At 45.9% G+C, this 17,081-nt stretch overlaps 1 protein-coding gene across 7 annotated transcripts in view; it reads right to left on the reverse strand.

Moving 5' to 3' along the window:
* The window catches only part of LSAMP (limbic system associated membrane protein), a 1,029,781-nt gene that overhangs the window by 116,200 nt on the left and 896,500 nt on the right, over positions 1-17,081 (reverse strand). For all 7 annotated transcript variants that reach the window (XM_075106636.1, XM_075106617.1, XM_075106626.1 and 4 more), the window contains one exon: positions 4,626-4,751. In XM_075106636.1, coding sequence (XP_074962737.1) covers positions 4,626-4,751 — 126 coding nt within the window. The remainder of the gene's footprint in view (positions 1-4,625; positions 4,752-17,081) is intronic.

The following is a 17,081-nucleotide window of genomic DNA, read 5'->3' on the forward strand; positions in this document are numbered from 1 at the left end:
GCACAACCAGTAAAAGCCTCGATTGTTTGACCTTGAGCTGAGCCCCTTAGGGATTAATATCGCTTTGTCTCCCTGCCACAATCTCTCAGGCTGCCATCACACACGGATACCAATCTCACAGCACTTGCCACAGTGCCCAAGAGCAAAGCCCTTGGGGAGGTTTCAACCACTGACACCTTGTGGAAAAGGAGCAGGAACATGAATAGGACTGTTTCTGTTAACCTGAGCGCAAGCTCCTCAGGACAGGAGCTGCCTTTTTCTTCTACGTTTGTCTGCCCATCCAGGACAACAGGCTTGGGGCAGTGAGATCTCTGGTAACGCAAAGACCTTGCAACAATTGTCCATGTTCATATTGCTGCTAACCCAATTCACAAGAGGCCACTCTTTAGGGTTTCCATTGAGAGTGAGTTTATTGATAAGAATATGAACATACACGAATCTTTATTTTTCCCAGGAAGCTCTTTTTCAGTCAACCAGGCATTTAGTATGGCTCTGAATAAGATGGAGAGATGAGGAATGATAAATGTTAAAGCCTCTTGACTGTGATCTCAGCAGCTTATGGGTAGGGAGAAGTCGCATTAGCCTGAGTAAACATAAGTCAAGAAAGATGTGAAGTAAAACTAAGATGAGCTCAAAAGCAGGCATTGCTTACCATCTGTAAACTATCTTGCTGGATTCTTTTCTTGGCTGTGTTAGCTGTTATCTTGGTGCACAATACAGGGAAAACAGAGCATCCATCTCCTAACGTAACTAGCCATAGATGGGTAGGCTGCCTGTGGTAGCCCACACAGAATGTGTCAGCATGATAAATGATACATGGCCCTGTGCTGGGACCTTCTGCAGGCTGTGCTGCAACTACTGGAAATTTGATTGGACTGCATTCAGTAAGGAAAAAATAATCTATACCTTTGTGGGCTATGGATCATGTAGGTTATGGGTTAATATTAAGGAGAAGAAAACAATAGGATAACACCCACTCCTCATACAAAGTCATAGAGGGGAGAACCTGGGTTTTGTCCCTTTCAAGAGATGAGAGACTATAGCATATCCCCTAGTGAAATATTTCTAATGCTGACAAGTGCTAACTCATGTAGTCTGTGTAGGAAATCATCAATACTCATCCCCACTCTAACTGAACAAATCACAATTTCCTGACAAATCCAGTTCAGAGGGCTGCTATGGTCTTTCCCATGGCTTACCATCACAAACTGGGATGGTAAAAGTCATAGGGCATGGCAGGCTTAATAAGCCTGCAGCCATGTCCCGAATCATAGGAAAGGCATCAGACTATGAGAAGGAAGGTGCTGGCCTGTTGCTGGAAGCTGCAGGTCGGCAATCCCAGAAGAGACCTCTGCTGGCTAGAGGAGAAGAGCTAATGAAGCATTTTGCGCTCCCAGGTAATGCTCATTAAACTATCCACAACTAGTTAGACCAGGTTGCCAATATCCTACAGCATAATAGCCTCTTAGGTAAGGAAGAAAAGGGTCTGTAAAGGAAGTGAAGAACAAGGACTTGCATCGTTCCAAGGAATGTCATTCCTGCTTTCATTAAAGCTGATCTGTATCGTCAGCTGAATTATTAAAGTAATTTTCCCCTTACCTGCCTTCCTCCCAGGTGTCAGTTCTACAGTCAACAACCACAGCCATATTTCAGCTGTGTCACAGGGTAAGGAGAGGGTTTTTTCCCATGGGTTGTTTCAAGGCTTGGGGACTTATACTTGATGTGAGAAAAATGCCTAGTTCAACTGCTCACTGAAGGACCAGCAAAGGAGGTGATATAGCATTTTATAAAGCAAATTTTAACTTCCCAGATAGGCAGATGAGCGGGCTATGATCATTCCTGAGGCCCAGCAGCATTTAAATGAGCTATCATATGCACACCTGCCTTCTTTGCGTGAGTAGCAACACCGCTTTCTTTTTGCATTTGTATCTTCCACTTTGCAGCCGACAAGAAATAAATAATTTCTGTGGTCCTAACTCAGGTAATTAGCCAACAAACACTATTGACAAAGTCAATGAATGAAAGAAACAGCAGACAAATTCACTAATGAACTCCTTGAGGAGAGTGCACAAAGAAAAAGTAATTTGGCCCTCTTGCGCCCCAATGCTGGTTTAATTTCACAACCTGTCCATTCAAAACCTCCTACACAAGCTCGATAATACTCGTTCTTGCAGTTCTGCAGGAACAAGTTTATCTGTGAAAAAATCCAAGGAGAGAGATATATTTTAGAAACCTTAACAATGATCTAAAATAGCTCTTTGATGCATAGCAGATGTCTTCAAAACTAGCATAAATGGAGCCAAAATGCCTTATGGTTCTGGAAAAGGGAGATTCCAAGATAAGACATGTTTCTAACTGCAGCAGCTCTGGAATAGATTTGAAATTTATATTGTCAACCTCAAGGAAAACACTTAAAAGAAGCCCTTCTGTCCTCCATTTTGGGACAAGTGCCTTATTGGGCTACGTGCTGTTCAAAGACCAGCATGTCTGCCTGAAAGCAGTTCCTCTGTACCCGTAAAAGATAACAGATGGGTTGAGAGAGAGAACAACAAGCAGTGAGACATGGAGGTGACAGCCTGGGGCCTGCCCTTCATCCCTGGCTCTAGTTGGTTAGGAAGGGGGTGCTTGGCAAGCTTCACTGTAGAGGGGAGGCCTGAGAATGGATTGGAAGGGGGTCAGTGAGATGGTGCTGCGGGATGCTAACAAGGCTACACCTCTGACACACATAGCATGGGAGAAAAAGTGTGAAGAGACACACTGGAAAACTGAACAACAGACCCAGGAAAACTGACCTTGGAATCAAAGCGGGGATGGGATTCCCCTCTCCTGTTGCTCATCAGAGAGGATAGCCAGAATGAAGATTTACTCTGAGGAGCCTTTTTAAAAGAGAGAAAAGAATTCTGTGCCTGATGCAATGGAGTAGGAAGTACAAATGGAAAAAAACACATAGCATGAGCATGCAAAGTGATGAGTCAGGACAAGAATCTTATTACTGTTCTGAACAATGCATCTCCTGTGTACCAGGCCTTAGTTTTCATGAAGATTCAAGATAGCGTCCTTGTAACACCCTTAACTTGGACAATGTTAGGCTGTGCTTACAGAATAGCTAGGGAGTGTCTCCTACTTGAATACAAGAAAGAGTTAGATGGAGGACTGAAAGGCTGATGCAGCAGTAAGATGGAAGATTTGATATGAAAAAAAACCTTAAAAGCAAAAATGCCAGAGCTAGAAGATTCTCTCTACATAATTAAAGGTGAAAAAAATAGGTTCTATTTCCCTATATATGCAAATGGCACAGTCATGCTTACTACTGAAAAGAGCAGAAGAGGAAAGTCAGGTAGTAACAATGATACCACAGAGGAATAGTGCTCCCCTTATCAGCTCTGCTCCTCCCACATCTTCCTGGCAGTCTTTCCCCATCTTCCTTCTTTTGGTATTGCATGAAATGGGCCAGAAATACAAACTGCATATTTGGCTTCCATACACATGAAAGCTCAGGAGGACTTTGGTTTGGCTGAAGGGACAAGAGAGGAAATCTGAGTAACCCCAGTCTCAACCACAGGCCCCAAATCCAAGGGCTTTTGGATGCAGCCATTGGATTGAGCTCTGTTCCAAGGTGTCATTCTACCGTTCTCTTGCCAACCACCTTTCTGCAATGCCCCCCCTTTTCTGGCCGCTGAAATTCAGTAGATAGCTTGTCATGCAGAAAGCTTGTACTCTACCTACCTCAAACCCTCCTTAACCTTTTACATATATGAGAATATCATAGAATACTATTCATATGGAGCTAATCAATGCTTCCCCCATGCATTTTAAATGAAAGGATATCTGATGGCAAAAGAAATCAGGTAAAGAGTTGTTCTCTCCTCAAGGAACATGATACAGAGGAAGAGAAACCTACCTCTTGTTCCCATCCTACTGATAAATCTTTAGGGTGTGAAGGTTTCCTTGCAACTCAAGCTTCTAACCCCATGGAGGGAGTCTGACTACTGAAAGAATATTCTTCTTCCAAGCTTGCCATGTCCTCAAGTGTGCAAGGCACACTTCACAGAACAAAGCTGGTGAGTTCTTTATTCTGTCTCCACCCTGCTCTTCACTCATCTTGCAGATCAAATGCCTTCTTTACTCACCTCACAAGACACAGAAAGACTGTCTGCCAAAGTGGAGAGTAATATGAAATCATCTGTGCCACTGTTTGCCTCTGCCTTTTAAGGCAAATCAATGGGAAGCAAATTCCGTGGTTTTCAGAAAGAACCTCTTCTATATAATATCTAAACAGAAATCGTTTCCCCTCTCTCCGGCACCAGCAGTGTTTTGTCTCCACCACTGTGCTGTGCATTACCAGCAGTAGAGATTGGGACAATTAGATGAAGACCAAAGCTAGAATTACAGGTCCAATTCTGTAGAACATCTACTGAAGTAATTTCATTTGTTCCCTCAGACAACCTGGTTATCATGCCTCAAAATCACACTGCAAAACAAGCTTGCAGTGCATTTAAGATCCTTGCCACTTTTTTACAGCTGCCTGTATTGCTACTGAAATTTTCTATATATGTTGGAAGAGAAGGAATCTGCTGTACAGGTCACAAATCACCAGCACAGTTGAGTCCAGTTGGGTCTCTTACCTGTTGGGGTGAGGTGCCTCCAGGTGATGACAGGCTCAGGACGCCCATTTGCCATGCAAACCAGGGTCACATTGCTGCCCTCATTCACGGTGATGTCCGAGGAGATATTGGAGATCTTTGGTGGAACTGTGAAAAAAAAAAGGAAGTTGGACCTCATTACCTGGACTTCTGGAGGGCAGCCTGTCTGACTCATTAGCCTACCTACCTATTAACCAGAGGATACCTTAGACTCCGCTCAGAGGCTGCACTCCTTGTTACTACCTGGTTTTCTGATATTCTATCAGAATAATATCTACCACTGCTTCAAGGATCTGCAGGTAGGAACGGCCTTTGCTGCAACTGCGATGCTTTGTGTTTGGATGGGTTTGGGGGCCTTCATAAAATAACCTCTAAGAACTTGCCTGACTACCTCAAGGCTGCACGGAAGGAGTCAGCAGGCTCCAAACACTGTCCCAGCTTATTTTTACACTCCAAAACTGTCCAGTTTTACACTACACAACTGCAACTGTCCCAGATGCAGTTCTATGTCCTCCTGCGGGTGCCAGGCCTCGAGGCACTGACTAAGAGGGTATATTAGTTATTGCTACCTCCAACAGGCAGATAGAACCCACACTGCTAGCCAGGACCCTGTTCTGCTGCTCAGGTAACGAAGTGCTCACCAGGAATTGAAAAGGAAAGCTGTTAAGCTCATTCCTGCCACGACTGCTGTGTCAAGGTGAGAAGTGGGGATGCACACCAGGGCTAATGGGAATTTGCTGAGGGAAGGCACAATGGTGACAGTGGGAGGGCTTCTGCAACACCTTTCAGCCAAGAAGGATCCCCCACGGGCTGCCCGCAATACATAGCTTCTGGCTGACTGCACCTCACATGGCACAGCACCAAAAGCATGGTGGGGTCTTCAAAGATTCACAAGACAAGTCATAGCTTGGGCACTCAGGATCCTTAAAGACCTTCCAAGCTAACTAAGTTTGTGTCACGGGACCAAAGTCACCATGCTAGGACCTGAGCAGGTACTTCCAGGTGTGGAGCGTACTGGTGTATTGGCCTTCAAGCAGACCAGGCCATCGCAGTCTCTCCTCTTTCACATCCATGTCTTGCTTCCACACTTCACAGCCTGGAGGTGGTGAGGGAGTTTGACTAAAAAGGAATCTTCTGTTTTTTAAAATATATTTTCAGCTTCTGAATTTGTGTGTAGCGAGGAATGAAACATCATTTTCTGCTTTGCTTACCACAGAGTAAACAGACAGCAACCTCCCCTTCCCCCTCCTTGGCAGGAATGGCTGATGGTCCTTTTGAGGCAAAGCTGCCTACGAGCTAGGTGGGGAAAAGGAAATGAAGCCTGAAGAGAGCGACTCACCACTTCCAGCTATGTTGCCGGATTCATAGGAATATTGTTTACAACCCACAGCTCATTAGCCCCTCTCTGTAGGCCCCAAACTCCTGGACAACACTTCAGCATCTATGACCATGGGATCCCCTTGGAGGAACAGGGGCTCCCAAGCAGGAACAGGACCTGTTGAACAAAATGAGGCAGACATGCCTTTGCCGACAGGCTCACTCACCTAGGCAAGGAGGGATGTAAGCTAGACACATTTGGGAAGGATTGCCATAATGTGGGAAGAAGTGACAGCATGGAGGGCAGCGAGGAAGCAGCTGAGTGCCAATACAACAGGGAAGACTTTTGAAAGGATGACAGCTAGGGGCCTGTCTCAAATGTATGTGCACCAATGCAAATATCATGGTGAAAATACAGGAGTAATTAGACGTTCACGCAGATTCACAGTGCTATAAACCCATTGGGATAACAGAGCCATGGTGGGACAACCTTCGGGACTGTCAGTGCTATGCAAGATGGATACAGGCTTTTCAGGAAAGACAGGCTGGAAAGGCAAGGAAATGAGGTGCGCTCTCTGCAAGGGAGCAGCTGGATTGCACCCAGCTCTGGGCAGTGAACTAGCTGGGAGCTTAGGCATAAGGATCAGAGGATATGACAGTGTCACCCCTGTTGGCTGGTGTCTGCTACCACTCATTTGATTAAGAAGAGGCAGTGGACAAAAACTGCTTTAGGCAGACAGAAGACGCCTCACAATCAGAGCCCCCAGTGAGGGACTTCAACCACCCTGATATTTACTGGATGGGTGAATGTGCTGGACTCAAGCAGTCTGGAAATGTGGGGGTCCAAGAGGTTTAGCATGAGTTAGCAGTATGCCCTTGCAGCAAAGACCAAGTATCCTGGGTTGTATTAGCAAGAGTGTAGCTCCATAAGCAGAGGGAAGTGATTGTGTCCTTTCATATGGTGTTAGACAGCACCTGAAGCACTACATCAGTTTGGGGCTCCCCAGTACAAGAGGGCCATTGACATACTGAAGCAAGCCCACTGGAGGACTCCCAAGATGGTCAGAGGGCTATAGCACTTGACACACAAGGAGAACCGAAGAGAGCTGGGTCTGTTCAACCTGAAGAAGAGAAGGGTGAGGGGAGATCTTACTGCTGACTACAAATAGCTAGTGGGAAGGTGCAGAGAAGGCAGAGGCAGGCTTTTCTCAGAGTGAACAGCAAAATGAGCTGACATTAAACAGCAGACATGAGCTACAACATGGGGAAAATTCTGACTCAAAATGAGGAAAAAAGCTTTTACTTTGGGGAGGTCAAAGGCAGGAATGAGTTGCCCGGCGGGGTGGTGAAAACTCCATCACTGGAGATATGCAAAACTCACCTGGGCGAGGCCCTCAACAACCAGTTCTAACTGGCACCAGAAAGGAAGGAGAAGGGACCTTGGAAGTTGGTTTGCTGCTCAAGAGCTAGTATTGATGGTTGATAGCTCTTGGTGAAGAAACCAAAGCAAGACCTTTTGGGAGAATGGTTGACTGCACCAGGGACCCCTTCCCTGGAGAGAAGGGATTTTGGAGTAGGGACACCTCCCTAGCAGCACGATACTGAGTAAAGCAAGCATAGCAGAAAATCAACCCCTTCCTCTCAAAGTAAAATCCCCTGACAAACACAAGCCCTGCTACATTTTACATTGGTGATTCACTGAAAGCCATCAGCAGTGTGTCTACACACATAGGAAGAAGTAGGAGGCAATAGAACAAAACAAAATAAACATTGTTGGAGAATGCTGATGTTGTTAAAAAATTTCATCCCACCATATCGAGGGGTACACGAGAGTTTCACTGACTGTAGTTCCATTTTGTGCCGCCTCCCCTTTTATCACGCACCCATTCTGTGCAGCAAATGCCTGGCAGTAGAAAGTACCAATCACACAGTCATCTTGGGAAGTGAGAAAATACCTTTGCCAACCAAAATCTAAGACTGCATAAAGGGCAGCAGAAATTAAATACCCCAGTTGGGAAATTAAATACCCTGCCTCCTCCAAAAGAAGCTTGTGGGTTCGTGTTCCACAGCCCACCAAAGCAGAGAGGCAGCTTGCAGCACCATGCTGAGATCTGGCACAGCACTGACTCGGCAGGACTCAAGCACTCTCTCCTTCTCCTTTCTGTCCAACCAGATACAGGGGATCCCCTGTCTCATGGCTCAGGACAGACTCACTCATCCAGCCAGCCAGCAGAGCTGCAGGCTGGGAAAGCCCACCAAGTTGTGGTGCAGAAATCCAACCTGTTGCTCTTATTAAAGGGAACAACACAATTCTGGGGGCTGCCTCAGTCCTGCAGCAGCACAGCTACCTATAGTACATACTGTGTTTCAGGTCTGAGACCAATGCTCACTGGAAAGGACAGAGGGGCTTAGTCTGGGAAAGAAGAGAGGCTGCTATTTTTGCAAGAGTTGTCTCTTAGCTGCTCTGTCAGGGGACACAAGGATGGCGACTTTGGAGCATCCTCAGCGCAGCTTCTCTGGTGTGCTGACAAACATGGGTAAGCACATTTGGAGGAGAGTAGTAGAACCATTGGCTAGACCACATTTGGGGGGTCTTATCATAACCTCAAGGGGTTAACATTTGCATTAGGAAAAAAAAGCCATGCTATAAGCCAAGAAGGACTAAGTTCAAACAGGACTAGCAGATGGAGCTGTAGGCCAGTCCAAGGTCCTAGCAGAATGGTGATACAGTCGAGGAGAGAGTAGTGAAAGCCACCACAGGGCACCAGCAGCAGAGATGCAGTTAGGACATGGGTACCCTGCCACTTTCCAAAGCTGTCAAGTCATTTTAGTTCACAGAGGATCAAGTAAACTCAGCAAATCTGACCATGCAGACCAAATGCCCAAGAGGAGGAAGATGTATCCAGATGGTCATATCTGGCTCACCTCATTTTCAGAAGAGGGAGAGAAGGGCATCCAAGGCTGAAATCCGGTTAGGAGTATAAAGGCTGGTCCTTTTAGCTGCCACCTTGGTCAGAGGGCAAGGAAAGGCTGAGAAGAGGGGGAATAGGGCAGGAAATAATTTCCCTGTGAATTTAAAACCTGGTTTGGTTTCACCTGCTTAGAATCCAAAGCCAGCTAGCATTAAAAATGACTGGATCTTAGTGGACAGTAATTTCACTCAGATAAAAAGTCAGCGACTTTTAATTTTCAGGGTGTCAAGTCAGCGTGTTAAAATGCCAAAACTGTCAGCACCAGCAACAGTTAGCATTACCTCCTTGGCACTTGTCATTACTTTGCATGCACCTTTTAAGGACAGTCTTAAAATAAGAAGCTTTGACCTTATTATTTTTTCCCATGTGTGGGTTGTGTTGTGTTTTCACAGTTCCCAGACTGCTGGAAGAAGGATTGCTGAGAATAAAACCTCCTGGGACCAGAATCTCCTGGGTGCTGCAGCCTCCTTTTTGTGCAGCCATCTCTTGTTGACCCTCTACTGGAAAACCCTTTTGTGCCTGGCTTCTCTGAACCATCAGCACAGGCAAAAACACATTCTACAGACCCACAGCACAGGAAGCACTAGAGTTAAACAGTGCTTTCAGGCATTTCATATTCAACCTAACAACTCATCCCTCTAGGGAAGACCAGGCTGCTGTTGGACCCTTCTGGCTCCAGAGACCATGGGAAAGCACTGCCACACTCTCTGGTACTGATGAAAAGATAAAATTGCCCGATTTTTTCCTCCCTTTCAGCATAAACATAGTATGGGGTACCCATTATCCTGTGACCAGGATCCCCCTGGATGGGGAAGGGGGAGCAGAGACTGATGTGAAAGGAAGTACAGTGTGGTACCCCACTGCTCCATCCCCAAGGAGGTAGGATGCCCTACCCACATGAGGGAAAGATTCTGGAGAGCTGGAAATGAGCCCTGAGAATAATGGCTTGAAACTCACATATTTGCTGCTTCTACATTTCACATTTACAGGAGGAATCTGATGCCAGCTCAGCATTTTATCTTACATGCCACTGATGGTAAATAACAATCCCCCAAACTAACCAGCAGCCATTCTTCTTGAGAAGATCACATTGCAAGAGCGTGTGGCCTGCAAGGCTGGAGCAGGACAAGGGCAGAGATGCTATAGGGCACCCTGGGCTGGGAGAGCTGGGGATGGTACAGAGCAGGAGGGGTGCAAGGGCAGAGCTGGTGTGGAAATTCAAGACCCAGGCAAGGCACAGTGACAGACCTAGGTAGGACAGGCTCGTGCAGAACTTGCTTGCACCAAGCCTGTTCTAGTTAATTGCTGTCAATCCTTCACTTCCATGACAACTGCAACTCACATTAATTTAAATAATAAGAAAGACTGAGACATGAAAAATAGAGCATACTCCCCCAGCGCAATCACTGTTGCTCTTGAGATGAAAGCAAGTGATTTGTTTCCGCAAAACATTACTGTGTCTCAAAAACACCAGCTATAGCAGTTATTACAAACCAGGGGCCGCATATGGGAGGCAGCAAGGAAACCACAAACAAGAGAACACGCAAACATCTGCTGTTGTTATCCTCGCTTTTTATGGTGAAAACCCTTCAGAGCTCAAAACTCATCCTGAGATATTACCTGGGATCATGTCGGTGGACTGGATCAGCTTTATCATTCAAGGCTATGGAAGTAGGCAAGGGGTGGTGCTACACCCCTAATCTCCTAGTAAATGAGCCAGCCCAATGGTTAAGAGATGTGAGTTCACATCCAGGAGGCCAGCTCCTGAGTACCTTTCCAGGAGTGCAATGGGGGATGGAACAAGAAAGCATCAAGGCCACTCTTGCTGTAGGGTAAAACTAGCAACCCTTCTAGAGGTCTTTTCATAACTTAGTTTGTGCTGGAACTGGCCATGCCACAGGTCACACAGTCCAAATACCTGCCTTTGATCACAGCATCTCGACACAGTACAGGCACAAAGTGGCAGGAACAGCAACCACTGCTTAGCATAAGTGGTGCTTATATGCAAGGGGTACTTGCAGGCACGGGGTGGTGGTTTCTGGCTCCTGCATCGGTTGCACTCTGCAGACCTCAGCACAGGAGGAGGATGGATTTGTGAGGCATGGGCAGGAAGCACAGGACTAGGAACTTGAACTAGGTATAGCAGGATGAAAAACACAACGAGAGGGATGTGGAGATCTAGTTGGAAGATGGCTCTGAGCCCTGTAAGCACATTCACATGAAGTTCACACTCAGATGGTTTGACTGCTCCCTTTGGGCAAACACAGCTTTGCTTAAGACCCTTAGATGCAGTCTTATACTGTGGGCAGCTGCTCCCCAATCTGAAATTACAAGACTGCTTAAAAGTCAGGTATTTTGTCAATAAGTCACAAAATACATTAAAAAAAAATAGAGCTCTTATTCCCACTCTACAGAGCTAAGATACAGCAAAAGCTATTTAATCCTTCCAAGACACAGAAGCAAATAGTACTGAAAATAAGAAAGCCCATAAGCTCCATTTAAGTGCTCTGCCTGCTCGTCCCAAGAAGGGCACCTTGGATACAAATGAAGAAAGCTACCACAACCCCTTCCATATATCCTCATTAGTTATTTGCTTCCTCCAGTCTACTTACAGTCCTCTTTATTGGCAAGTAGGACCCCCATCTGTTGGAGAGAATTAAGACTCCCACCCACTAATCCACAGGAACCCCTGGCTTTCAGGGCAAAAAGAAACCATCAGGACTTCTCTCCAAAGTCAAAGAAACTTTGCAGCCACCAAAGCCCTCCGCAGGTGCCTATCAATTAGCCTCGAGAGTTCTCATTTCCTTGTCCCCAGCTCCCAATTAACAGCACTTTGCAACAAACACAAAGATGCTAATAAGCCCCAAGACAGAGGTAGGGGGGATGCTGACCATCGTAGGGCCCTTGAATTCTTTAAAGCTGCCACCTTGCTCACCACAATTAGGGGTCCTTTCCTAGGGCAATTAATTGACAGCAAATTGGCCTCATTAGTCATTGTTTAGTTAAAGTGTTTAGTGGGGAGAGAGGGCCTGAAGAAGGGGCTGAGCTGCTAAACACAACTAAATGGTTTAATTTCCCTCTTATGTGTGCAGCAGGCTAATCACAGCTCTTTACAGCTGTAACAAGAAACAGCTTGCTGCTGCTTAGGTCTGCAAAGGGAGCAAGCTGAGGGCTGGAAAGTAAAATCCAGACACCCTTTGGGATGTGGCATGCTAATGTTTCTGAAGCACTTTGCAGATGAAATGCGACATGAGACCCAAGTTTGTTTTTTACAGTTTGATTCATGCCACGGCCTCAGCCAGAGGGAGACGAAGCTGTCACCAGGGTGGGAAGGCAGAGAGTGAAGTTGTTGAACTTCATTAAAGACAGCCGACTCTGAAACATCCTTCCGACCTTCTGCTCTGCTGAGCTTGTTTAACCCTGCCAGTGCCTCTCTTGGTATTAAGCCTTCTGGTGAAGTAGAGGCAAATGTTGAAGGCTTGGTTTTGTTCTTTAATGCCCTGGGAACCACAACCCTCTCAAAATACACGACAGTGTTTTTAAAGGGTGTAAAAATTGCTTCTTTCTATTGTCTGAAAGGAGGTGCCTTGCCACATCCATCCCTGGTGGCCTTTAGAGAAGAATCTATCCCAGCCAGAGCATGGAAACCACTTAAGAGATCCACAGTTCCCCACCTATGTGTGCCCCCACTGTGCTCTGCCCCAGCATGGCAGACCTCCATCTAAGCATTGCTGCTGATGCCAAGAGAAGCCAGGCTGAAGAAGGCAGAGAGGCTGCTGGCTTGGGCCTTGCATCTTGGTGAGCTTCCCGCATCATGCAGCTGAGCCTCACCCACTGAGATGCCATACAGGAAGGTATTTAAATCCAGATGGGGACTGCAAGTATTGCACTGACTGGGAGCAGAGCAGCAGACAGGATGCTGTAAATCAAAGCCATGTGGAAAGCCCTCCCAGTTTGCTGCGCTGTGTAGGGTGTCAGAGCTCACCACATTTGAGAGTAAGAGCTGACAAGCCAAACCATTTTGTCCAAAGGAAGGCTCTGCTTCATCCAATATACAGTTAAGTGTCTGGATTATTTTTCCACATGAAATTGCTAAGAAACAATGTACTGGAAGTCTTTCCCATGCAGAGAGAAGCATGGAGTGTAAACCTGTTGGACTGCCCCACCTGTGACCTGTTGGAAAAGTCAGCACAGAACTGGGCTCTTGTCTCCATGAAATTGTCAGGAGAGCAATTATTTCACTCCCTAACTGAGACAGAAACAGCAATAAAAAAAATAGTCTCAAGCCAACCTTGTTTTTCAGTGCATGGATGTGATGTTATGGGCCAGGGATAAAAGCAGTATCACTACTGCACCCAACCCAGCACCTCAGCTTTAAGCCCAGACCCCAGCCTTTTACCCTAAAGCAGTCCTGGCTCCAACCCTGAGCCATAGCCCAATGCTGATAGCACTTCACCCACAGCTGGCCTTTTGGTGTCCCCCCACCAAGCAGAAGGTCACGAACCTGTGTTTGTGCATCCTGATGCAGCTCAGGAGAGCAGGTTCTCAGTTGCACACTTAGAATGTAAATGAAAGCACAAAGCACAAGCCATATGCATGCCTGATATCACCGTATCACCAGATTTGGACCTTTCGATATGAAGTATTGGTTCCTTGATACAAAACTTCTTTTTCTTTTCTATTAACATATCAAATTTATGCCAGGACTGCAGTCATCCACTTATCTGTGGTTCACCTCTTTAAAGGACAGCTCTATGCATTTGCCACTCGTGTTGCTCCCGTTACTTCCGCTTGTAGAACTGACTGCAAGCACTTTGTGGCTAACCATCCTAGAGAGGCCTGCTGTGAAAACACAGCCTTCTTCACAGGACATGTGTAAACAACAGAAGTGCTTGCCATGCTAATCCCCAGGGATTAACCCTTGGAATGCCGCCTAATCCCAAACACTTTAAGGACTACAGATGTACACAGCTTTTTGGTCTTTGTTTCAAGTGTGTTTATATATTCCCCATGACGATTTTTTAAAATCTGGCAAGTATTTACTTATGGGACTGAAACAATACAAAACCTTTTCTTCTGCGGATATAATCAGCCATCCTGGAAGAGAAATTCTGTGAGAAAAGCTGTCCTTAGTGTCCAGGTCCTCCAAAGAGATCTTTGAGAATTTTGTGAAGAAAAACTTTTTCACAGAAACATTAAGCATGTGGGATGTACATGGTATGCAGCTGAGTTCTAATATGCAGCTTTTCTAAGGCTTGATTCAGAGCCCAGGCAGCTCTTCCTTTGATGTTAATAGCCTTTGGACAAATTCTTATACAGCAAGAATGGGTGATGGCTTCAAGGAAGTGTTGCAGCCAGAATAGGGATGCTTTATTAACCAATTGAGAGGAAAAAAAAGCAAAATTATGTTTTTTTTAACTGAGTCCCAGCAGTACTTGGCTCCTGCCTGTTAACCGCCTCTTTGGGAAGCAGACTAGGGAGCAGAGGCCACGTATGGGAAGAAAGCACAGAGAAAAGCCTATGTCATGCCAGGGCAAGAGACACAGGTTCAGAGAGGGTTTCTATGCATTAGGAAGATGACTCGGATTTTCCTGGTTAGGCAAGCAGGGGAGGAAGTTAATTTCAGCTAACACCCCACTCTGGATGAAGATGAGGTTGTCTGTCATAGCTTTACATGCAGGAGAAACACAGCCAAAGTTTTTGTTCGTTTGTTTTCAGATCTTACGCTGTTGCTTATGTTCAGCTCATTAGGGACAGACAGTACACCCAAGAGAACTGCCTTCATGAACCACCTGATGGGTATCCACACACAGGCTGGAAAGAAAAGACAGCTCTCTCCAAACCCTGTTCTCAGATTCCTTTGGCCACCCATGGTTTATCCCACAGCCTCTGCAATAAGCCACAGGGCAGCGAATACAATGCTCTAAGTGTCTTGTGCATACCACATACCCAAGGATCTGGCTCAGTTTCAACTTAGACAGACAGCTTCTCAGTGACAAGCCTCTCGCTCAAATCAAATGTATGTGATACATGTAAAACATCTTTTATTAGCAGGCTTTACTTCCTTACACACTGAAATGAGCAAAATGGAGTGGGACAGCTTGCTGTAACCACCTTTCAAGACTGCTTTCAGGCTTCTAGGTGAGCAGAAAGCTAGTGTAGTGTTTTGGAACTGCTGGTTTTGCTTCCAGTCAAAAGTATAAAGAATAAAGCTAATAATCCTATACTCAGACCATTACACGCTTTGGATAAAATTAACTCTCATGTTCAGTGCACGGATCTGGAGAAGAGTCCCACCAGTGGGGAGTGAGCGAGTGACTGTGGTGCTTGGTTGCTGACTGGGGCTAAACCATGACAGGACTGTACACCGTCCTTGATCTGTAAGTCTCCAACTCATGGCCTAGGACAGCTGCCTGGTGAGAAAACACAACTGTTTCCCCAGCAAAAGGATTCACTTCGTCCAATTCTGCAAGTGATGGACAATCTATAACACAAGCCACTGTAGATGCTTCACCGAGTAGTCAGATCAGCAATCGGAAGTCTTAGCAGACAGCAGCTGCCTCTTCTGATGCCGAAAGCCCCACCAAAAACAAAGCAAAAATGAACCTGAAACAAACCCTCATCTCCAAAAAAATCACAAATTTTAAGAGTGAAAAAGACTGAAAGTGCGACTCCACAGTTTTTCAGCTTGGGCTGCTCAGCACATTCCTGCATTGCCACTATTGCTGGATCCACAGATGGTGGCCTTCCCCAGCACACACAGTTATGAAATGCCAGCTGTGAGACCTTCAATTGTTAGCTATTGTTGAGCTTGGTGATAGCTGCAGCAGCGTATTTTCTAAAGGCCAGGGTGTTATCATCAGCCATCAATGAAGGGAAAGCCAAAAAGTTCAAGGCAAAGAATCCCTTTTGTCAGAAATGTTCATCTACACAAGTCTGATCCAGCAGAAAAGAGGAAAAAACAAATACAGTACTCCTCAAGTAAAGGCATCTTCAAACAAAGTATGCAGCTGGCCAGAGCTGAGATGCAATTGTGGTGATCTCCTTCCCACAAACCAACCAAGAGCCAAGGTTTCTTGGGGAGGAGAGTTTCTGCTGTCCGAGGTTCCCTGCCAAAGGAGAGCGCTCTCTTTTGGTTCAGCCACATACAGCAGCACCCCCATGCCTTGGAAGTTTCACAGTTTCCTTTCCCAAGCTTTGCCGTGTGGTAAAGATGTGCTGTATACGTGCGGACAACCGCAAGGGAGGGGAGGGATGAATTCCAAGAGCTTTGCTCTGTAAAAATATTACCAGAGCCATTTCAATTAAAGGAGAATCTCTCCCAGACTGCCAGGCATGAGGCTTATTCCTTGTAGCCTGCAGCTTTATCAAGACATATGAAAAAAGTGGCTGCCCCTCTTTCCCCAGTGGGTTTCAAGTCTGCCCTCCTCAAAATTGACAGAATTTTTTTGCTGGTCTCTCAGTGTTAGCAAACTGAGGTAATTATCACATTATATGCTAGGACTGCAGAGAAATGCAGGGGACAAGAGCCTTGGGTACTCAATTTCCACTGGAGCTGAGCAGGATTACCCACCCAAATTGTTCTGAGAGGCCGGGAGGAGGCTGGCTGTCAGAGGGTTAGCTATAAATACAGGTGCCTACAGGAAAGAAGCAGCAAAATTTTGTAAGAAATTTTGGAATAGCAAGTATCAATCTGAAGAAATAGGTAGACATTGTCCTTTCAGAAGGATGAGGTTACACCCAGAAAAGGTGGCCAGGACCTTTATGCTGAGTGGGACAACAGCTTTACAGACAACTTCGGTCTAAGGCTTTGAAGCAAATACTTCCCACCCCAGAAATCCAGTGCTACTGGCTGAAGAGCAGGAATGAGGTGATCTCCCTGGTGATCAACAAACACCACTAATAAAAATAAACCGCAAATACTTCCACCACAGCAGGCGATCAAAAACTAAGACCAATGGAAAATATAAGCCATGCCTCTCTGCTGTAACAGCACATTCACATCTGAGCACCAGTAATATCACAATTAGCAGGGTAAGCACCACTACCAAAAAACGAAGGGAGGAATGACTTTTTGAAGGACCCGGTAGGTCCGGTACTCCAGGTACAGTGATTGTTCTGCTACACACTTGTGCTATAACCTTGAGTA

This window comes from Phalacrocorax aristotelis, chromosome 1 (assembly GCF_949628215.1).
Source record: "Phalacrocorax aristotelis chromosome 1, bGulAri2.1, whole genome shotgun sequence".
Classification (NCBI taxonomy): Eukaryota; Metazoa; Chordata; class Aves; order Suliformes; family Phalacrocoracidae; genus Phalacrocorax; species Phalacrocorax aristotelis.